Below are 7,923 nucleotides of genomic sequence, written 5' to 3'. Positions count from 1 at the left end.
GAAAGTGGCGTTCTGCCTTGGGCCTACAAGCCAACAATGGGAATGCGAGGCTAGCCCACTGTTCCCTTCTCCCTATGAAGAGAGGGGCTCCTAGGATGGCACCCCAGGCTGGCTGTCCATTGACCTGCCCTACTTGTTTCTCTTTCCCTCAGGGAGCAGGGAACTTTTCTAGCTGCCCTCCTCTGTGGCAGGGAAAGCAGGCGTGCAGACCTACCTCATGCACCTTTGCCCTGCAGGGCCTGTTGCCAGGCCTGACCCCACCAAACCAGACTGGCCACTTCCTCACATTCAGGGAGGCCATGCAGGCCATGAGGCTGCCCGGGAGCAGCAGATCAGGTGTGGTATCTGCCTCCCAGTGGCCTTGGCGTCATGAGTAAGGCCTAGCCCAGGCTCCATGTGGAAGCTGCGGTGTCAACAGCCTGGGGACTGACTCTAGAGGCGCCTGTTACTGTGGGTTAAGGTGGCCCTCTCTCCTGGCGGTCCCACTTCCCTCTTCCTACTGACCCTTACCCAGAGGCTCTCCCCCATCTAAGAAGTTAGTCCTTAGTTGGTGGGTGCAAAAACCCACTGCATTGTCCTAATCAGTGAGAGAGCTTAACAAAAAACAAAAAAACCAGCCAGTGCCTCAGAGTGGGTGAGGAGCCTGCAGGGAAGACGCGGAGGTCTCCCAGGCTTCTTGCTTTATTAGATCCTGAAGAGCGAGGGTGCAGGCAGTGCCCCTGAGCCCACTGATGCCCCCTGGGTGAGGACCTAGTGCTGAGGGGACTGTGTGAGGCAAATGAGCACAGGGCCCAGCTTCCCACCTGAGGGAAAACAAGGCTGCTTTGAAGCCTGCGGGATAATGAAGGGGTGGCCACTGCCACTCAGGAAGACAGGTCCCCGGAGGGCACATACACATCATGGCTTCAGCTCTGCTAGGTTCCTGTGTGCCCCTGGGGAAGCCAGGCCCAGGAGGGCACATACACATCATGGCTTCAGCTCTGCTAGGTTCCTGTGTGCCCCTGGGGAAGCCAGGCCCAGGAGGGCACAGATGTTTGAGGGCCATGGTCAGTCCCTGACAACAGCAGTAGCTGCTGAGTGGCAGGTTCGGCAGCACTGACCTCAAAGCGGCCAATGCTGTAGCAGGAGGAGCACGCGGGAACCCCATGCGCCTACTGGACTCCACTGTCACACACGTGCTGGTGATTTGTGCTCCCTCCCCTGAAGGCACTACCTTCCACAACACCACACAATGGTCCCTCTCGTGTCGAAAGTGCGTGCGTGCTCTAGTGCTCTGGTGAGTAAGGAGAAGCTGCCTAGGTCTGCACCCCGCCACACCACCCAGGTTCCAGTGTACAGAGGGCCAGCGGGATTCAGATGTGTACTCAGCTTTTCCCTGCTTGCCGGGCAGGGCCAGGCAGCAGCCAGGGAGGTGGGGACAGTGACACTGCCCTGGGACAGACCTCTTTCTCCTGAGTGAATCATGGGGTGAGAAGACAGGACAACCCAGTGGGGAGTAAGTAGGGCAGAGGTGCCACGGGAGGGACAGAGGACACTGAAGCAAGCCTTGGCCGAGGCAGGGTCAGAAGGCCTAGCCAGCCCCAGGGTGGGAACACAGCAGGGGCCCAGGCCGAGGAGGAGGGGAGTCCACTCCCGTCCACTCTTCCGAGTAGCTCAGCACAGGGTCTGAGCACGGCCCAGGTGTCCCTGGGTGACATCAGGTTGGCACTTTGACGCCGAAGTGCTTCCGCAGCTGCTCCAGGAACAGGAAGGTGAGCACGGTGTGGGGGATGAGGCGGATGCCCGCGGGGAAGAGACCCTTGTAGAAGGCTTGTGGTCCAAGCTTTGCCGTCTCCACTGCACAGTGGAAAACGCCCTGCGAGAGACGGTAAAGGAGACGGAGGGCTTCTCACTCAAAGGCCCAGAGAACCTGGCAGCTCCGAGTGATGCCACGGACATGGTCGGTGCTCGGAACAACTTCGGCCCAGGCTGTGACATCACCGGGACAGAAGAGTAAGAGCCACATGGGCCGAGTGGACGGACTGTTCAGATAACCAACATGACTGGCTTTCAGGGCCAACTCTACTACTGCCTGTGTTGAAAGCTGCTTCGGTTAAAAGAAACGTGTGTAAAATAAAACCAAGGCCCAGGCCTTGGAAAAGTACAACCCCACCCCAAGCTACCAAGAGAGTTGCTCAAGTAGAAGGAAACAAGGTCAACTGCCTCGCCTCGGCCCCCATGCCCGGGAAACACATCCACCCCAGGCCAAGAGCCCAGGCCGAGGCCCCAGCGGGAAACACATCCACCTCAGGCCGAGAGCCCAGGCCGAGGCTGAGGGGAGCCTTGCTCCAGAGCATGGCTGTAGGTGGCAGGGACCGGAGCCAGGCCCACAGCCTGCAGCCCCGCCCTTACCTGATATTCTCCCTTGGAGTTCATCAGGCGGGTCTTCAGCACGTCCAGGGGCTGGCACAGAAACGTGGCACATCCACCCTAGGGAGGGAACTTGTCACCGACGGACCTTCAGGCACCCTAAAACCCTCACTGCATGCCGACCCACACGACACCTTGAAAGAGCCCTTCTCCCTACTGAGTGTCCCGGGGCTACCTGGGTCCCCAGGACAGGTGACACAGGAATTACCCTGGCCTGGGCTAACGTGTGAACTTGATTATTCCCAAATGTGGCCTCCGAGAGGCTGCATCATCAGGCTCACCCCAGCTGTGCCTTGAAGGGAGCCCCGTATTCCCTCACCCCATCCAACCACGCTGGGGCACTTACCGCAATGAAACTGGAGACAAAGTGGGTGAAAATGTTGTCACGCAGGTAGCCAGTGCTGAGGACCAACTGCTTGGCCTGGTCATAGCAGGACAGCTGCACATAGGAGTAGGGACAGTTACGGCCAAAGAAAAAAACCCCCAGGCCCAGGAAGAGTAGACAGGGTCCACAGCGACAACACTTGACAGTGAGCAAGCGCCTGCTGCCAACTCCATCACCACACCTGGACGGTGCAGGCGAGGGTCTGCCTCAAAGTCACCCCCGGCTGCAGCAGGACCCATCCATCTGTGCCCACCCCTCCCCAGGATAATCCTCCCACCCCCAGGTTACCCTGTGCGCACTGCTATGCTCTGTGACCCCTGAGGTCAGAGGTCAGAGATGTTGTCCACAAGCCCACACCAGAAGCGTACCTGGCCGACAGTGACGAGGGCCCCGCGGCTGGATGCCATGGTTGCTCCAGAAAACAGCTTCTTCAGGCCTTCTGCAGGAGGAAGCGGAGGGCCAGCCCTGTAACACCGCGCCTGATCACCCACATATTTACAGTAACATGAAACCCCCCTGCTCTCACCTTCACGGGCTACGCGGTACAGACCATCCAGGGCATGGGCGTAGCTGTTGGTAGCAAAGGTGGGTGGTCAGTGAGGTTCACCACAGCCGCCTGTTCTGCAAAGTGCCTCAGACCCCAGAAAGGGGCGCGTTCCCAACGTGGGTCACAAGACTCTTGCGTCATGGGTATCAGACTCAGTGGGGATCTCACAGGGGTGTAGTCCTCTCGGGGGTGGGGGTGGGGGTACTCGGGAAATGATTCCTGCAGGCTCTAGCTGGTTCTGCCTGGGGGCAAAGCTTTAGTGGTCTGCTCCGCCATTCCTTTGGCTGGAGGTTTTTCCTGAGAAACCCCGGGCTTGCTGTGGCTCCCAGCACACAGGATTGGCCTCTGCCCTCTTGGCTAACATGCTGTGATTCCAGCACTCGGTCGGTAGACTGAGATAGGAATTCAAGGCTAGCCTGAGCTACAGAATGAGGGAGAACCTGCCCCCAAATAAAAATAAACTATAAGCTGGGATGGAGGAGAAGTAGAAACCGATCTGTTTGGCCCTGTGGAGGGCAACCCAGGAGGCTCTGGAGTCCACGGGCGACCTGAGCCAAGGGGGGAAGGGGCCTAGAAACAGCCTGGACCCCCACGGTGAAGGAGAAAGGGAGGTAGCTCGGACTAATAACAGACACAAGGCTGTGCCAGGAAGGGCAGGGCAAGCGGCTTCTGCAGAGGACACTGACCCCACGTTGTGCCTGGGGCTGGCTGAGAATGGAGGATGGCCACTCCCACGCCAGGCCTCCTGGCCGTGAGCCCTTCTCTCAGGTGACCTACTCAACGGGCTCTGATGCTGGCGTGCCCCACCTCACAGACAAGACGACTGGGGCTATCCTCAGCTACAGCGAGGCCCAGGCCCAGTGAAAGAACAACAACAACAAAAGTCTCAGGGGACCAAGTGACAACAGCCCTTAGTGACCCCAGGGCGACTGTGCGCGGTACCTGTTCCAAAGCCATCAGCTCCCTACTCCCCCATGAGCAACCTGGGGGATCCCGGCTAAGTCACAGCACAGCTGTGCGGTGTCCTCCCTGTCCCGGACTCTCACCTCTGCTCCCCCCACCGGGCTAAAGGCCGCCCCACCACAACTCACTTGCGCCGCTGGCTCAGGGGCAGCTTCATGTCATTCTGCATCCTGAAACGGTAGGAGAACAGGCCGTGAGGGGCGGGGGCTGTACATTATTAGCCCAGGCTAGCTCACTGGCCCGGGGCAACGATGCGGGATTGCCTACCCAAGTCCAGGGTAAGACCATGGGATCCAGTTCTTCCATAAACCCACACTGCGTGCTGCAGAGTCCAGGAAGCCCTTGACCCTTGGGAGGCCAAGAGGCACATACAAACCTGACGTTGACCAAATCTGCTGGGGTCCCCACGAAGCCTCCAGTTAAACCTGTGGCGATACAAACGCCAGGCCCATGGGTGACGGTTCCCTGCATCCTGGGCCTTTGCCCTGGCCTTGCCCTGACCGCGCAGCGCAGCGCTCACCACTGATGCCGCCCAGCAACACCTTGTTGTAGAAGGGCAGAGGCCCCTGGCTGTTCTTGGTCATGTAGTCCCGCATGGTCTCGTAGATAGCGAACCGAGTCAGCGAATAGGTCATCTGGGGAAGGAGCGCGGCTCAGAGGACTGGACACACTGCCCAGCCCAGTCATCATCGCATGGACCCCGGGGCCACACAGTAGCCGTTCTAAGGCCACTGAGCTCGCAAGCAGCCAAGCCACCTCACAGACCAGAGGCGCTGCTTGCAGCTGTCCACAGCCTCGGTGTTCCCACCCCCGCCCCATTCCTACCCCGCGTTCCGTCCGTCATAAGTCTGAAGAGAAAGCAGCTGGAGCTGCCTGGGGCTCCCTCAGAGGACTGGGCCCCAGAACCAGGACCTGAGGAGCTGGTTCCGAGACCTAGGAAGCCGATGTCAGGCCGGGAGCCCCCCACCGGCCGTGCACGCACCTGCCTGCACAGCGAGGCACTCAGGCCGTTGTAGAGCGCCAGGACGCCGTCGGTTCGCACCACCTGCAGCGCCATCCCGGTCATCCGCAGTTTCACCTCCTGTTGGGTCTGTAGGTGTACCTGTGCACAGGCAGGGCGGGCGTGTCATGTCCACGCTCGCGGGGCAGAGCTCTCACCTGGCCACAAGCTGGTAGAATCGAGGTTGCCACGGAGACTGATGCCTGGACAAGCTCTACTGAGGCAAAGGCCGGAATCAATCATTTCCAGGTCTGTACCCTGTGGACTCCGGGCCATCAGCACCCCGGGCTAGAGGTGAGGAAACCAAGGCAGGGCGGTGGAGGATCCTAAGGGACTAGGGCTGCTGGGTGTGCCTGGCCCCAGGCCTGTAATTGTTCCCTCTTTTATTTTATAGCCTTGGCAATTACTGCCCTCAGGGCCTGGCGTCACTTCCCGCTCCTGTGCTGGTGGCTCAGGATAAGCACCCTTCTATTGGTACTGATCCTAAAGAAGCCTGTCCGTGGCCACATGTGGCGCCACAAGCGGCGCCACAAGCACAGTCACACCCTCATACACCGTCGTGCCAAGAGAGGATGAGGAGACAGCTAAGATGGGGAGGGCAGAGGGCCAAGGCCCAAGCAAGTACCGGTGGCCACGAGGGCAACAGCCCCTGTGCACAAGCGCACCAAGCAACCTCAAAACAAGTTTTCTTCCTTTCTTTTTATTTTGTTTTTTTCCGAGACAGGGTTTCTCTGTGTGGCCTTGGCTGTCCTGGACTCACTTTGTAGACCAGGCTGGCCTCAAACTCACAACGATCCGTTTGCCCCTGCCTCCCGAGTGCTGGGATTAAAGGCGTGCGCCATTATGCCCGGCTCAAAACAAGTTTTCAAAGCTGGCATAGTCGTTCAAGCATGTGATGCCAATACTCAGGTCACTGAGGCAGGAGGATCGTGAGTTTGAGGCCAGCCTGAGGTAAAGTAAGATCCGGTCTTGCCAGGCGTGGTGGCGCATGCCTTTAATCCCAGCACTCCAGAGGCAGAGGCGGGCAAATTGATATGAGTTCATCAAGGCCAGCCTGGTCTACAAATCAAGTCCAGGACAGCTAGGGCCACGCAGAGAAACCCTGTCTCAAAAAACCAAACACATACCAAAATACCCTCAAGAGAAGCCCCTCAAGACAGCACCTTCCTCCCACCAGTGCCCAGGGGCTGCAGCTGTGCTCGCGACTCCCAGGACAGGGAGGCTCCAATCCCACTTGCAACCAGGGGCCAGCTTTCTCACTAATTAGAAAAGCTAGCCGGGAGGGATTTGCCCGGAACCCTTGCCCCTGGAAGGCAGAGGCGGAGGACACAGAGTCTTAGGCCAGCTTTAGTTGCATACCAAGTTTCAAGATAAGCCATGGCTACAAATAAACAGTACAGTCCCCAATCAGAGACCAGCCTGGAACCTAAAGTGGCAGAAACTGCCTGAGGCTCAGACCTCAGGGGCCAATCCAAAGTGCTGTTTGAGGGGGGTGGCAGCCAGCACCTCTATCCACAGGCCAGCCTGGGGTTCTGGTCGGAGCCCCGTGCGTAGAGTGGGTGAGCTCTTTGTTCTCCGTGGTGAGACAGAATCAGGGCTGGCCCCGGGGAACAGGAAGAGTGCTGTCATAGTTTAGTTTGCCCTATAAGCTTTTTTTTTTTTTTTTGGTTTTGGAGATAGGGTTTCTGTCCTGGACTGGCTTTGTAGACTAGCTGGCATCAAACTCACAACCTGCACTCTGCCTCCCTCAGTGCTGAAATTAAAGGCGTGCGCCACCACACCCGGCGCCCTATAAGCACTTATTTTTAAAGAAAAAAACAAAACAAAACAAAAAAACCCAAGCCCCACAAAACCACGTGTCTCATTTGTTTTTTCTCGCGCCGAGGCGGCCATTCGTCCTGGGCAGGGCCCGGAGGGTCTCCTGGTTCACCTAGGGCTGTGCAGACCCCAGCGTGACAACCACACAAACGGAAGCACCGCCTCTTAGCCCGCCACCCTCACGTCCACCCCGCAGCACCTGCTAAGCACCAGGCAGGTCTCTGCGTGTCCCCTGCAACTCTACCCACAACTTTTAACCAGAGTTGTCGGATGTTTGCGGCCCCGGGACGGCTCAGAGTGGCAGCGTTCACACGGGAATTAAGGCGCAGGGCTGAGGCTGGGCAGCCGTCTGTGAGGATAAGGGGGTAACCAGGTGACAGCGGAGCTGTCCGTCACCTGTGGACACAGGGTTCCCGGGGATTTTCCACCGCTGCCTCGTGGGAAGAGAGCGCAGCTGCGCACAGCGGGCGGCGTGGGCGTCGCCGGCCGCAATCACCGGGTGCGCAGCCGAGCGGCGGCCGCGGTAGGCGCCGGGCCCAGGACCGTCCGGGCGCCCGGGGCTCGCGCAGGCGCTCGGCCTTGCGACTCAGCCTCACCTTGAGCAGGTCTAGCGGGTGCGTGCAGCAGGCGGCCCCGCAGGAAGCCAGCCCCCCAAAGTACCAGCGAGACGTGCGCGTCTCGGCCATGGCCAGGGCACCGGCGACAGCAGCAGCAGCAGCAGCAGCGACCTGGGCCGACCCGGTCAGCGCGGCAACCCGGGTCCCAGCTGCAGGACGCCTGGTTCAAAGTGCCACGGAGCGC

At 59.3% G+C, this 7,923-nt stretch overlaps 1 protein-coding gene across 1 annotated transcript; it reads right to left on the bottom strand.

Annotated features, from left to right (window-relative positions):
* Positions 1 to 1,557: 1,557 nt before the first annotated feature.
* On the bottom strand, positions 1,558 to 7,923 carry SLC25A10 (solute carrier family 25 member 10). Its single transcript, XM_084803140.1, has 10 exons — positions 7,719 to 7,923; positions 5,287 to 5,406; positions 4,825 to 4,939; positions 4,681 to 4,729; positions 4,433 to 4,474; positions 3,321 to 3,364; positions 3,163 to 3,233; positions 2,756 to 2,848; positions 2,392 to 2,469; positions 1,558 to 1,855 (listed from the first exon to the last, which is right to left on the bottom strand). The coding sequence occupies exons 1-10, from the start codon at positions 7,806 to 7,808 to the stop codon at positions 1,697 to 1,699; spliced, it is 861 nt and encodes a 286-aa protein (XP_084659266.1). The 5' UTR covers positions 7,809 to 7,923; the 3' UTR covers positions 1,558 to 1,696.

Source organism: Acomys minous (genome assembly GCF_964271855.1).
Source record: "Acomys minous genome assembly, chromosome: 12".
NCBI lineage: Eukaryota > Metazoa > Chordata > Mammalia > Rodentia > Muridae > Acomys > Acomys minous.
The sequence above is the reverse complement of the archived record's forward strand: the minus strand, read 5'-3'. Positions and strand labels throughout refer to the sequence as shown.

Coding starts and splice junctions, on each gene's coding strand:
- SLC25A10 (XM_084803140.1), bottom strand. CDS start 7,808: ATGGCCGAGACGCGCACGTCTCGCTGGTACTTTGGGGGGCTGGCTTCC. Junction 4,940..5,286: donor GTGCCTCGCTGTGCAGGCAG/GTGCGTGCACGG, acceptor CTCCTTCCCCAG/ATGACCTATTCGCTGACTCG. Junction 2,470..2,755: donor TTGTCTCCAGTTTCATTGCG/GTAAGTGCCCCA, acceptor TTCCCTCCCTAG/GGTGGATGTGCCACGTTTCT.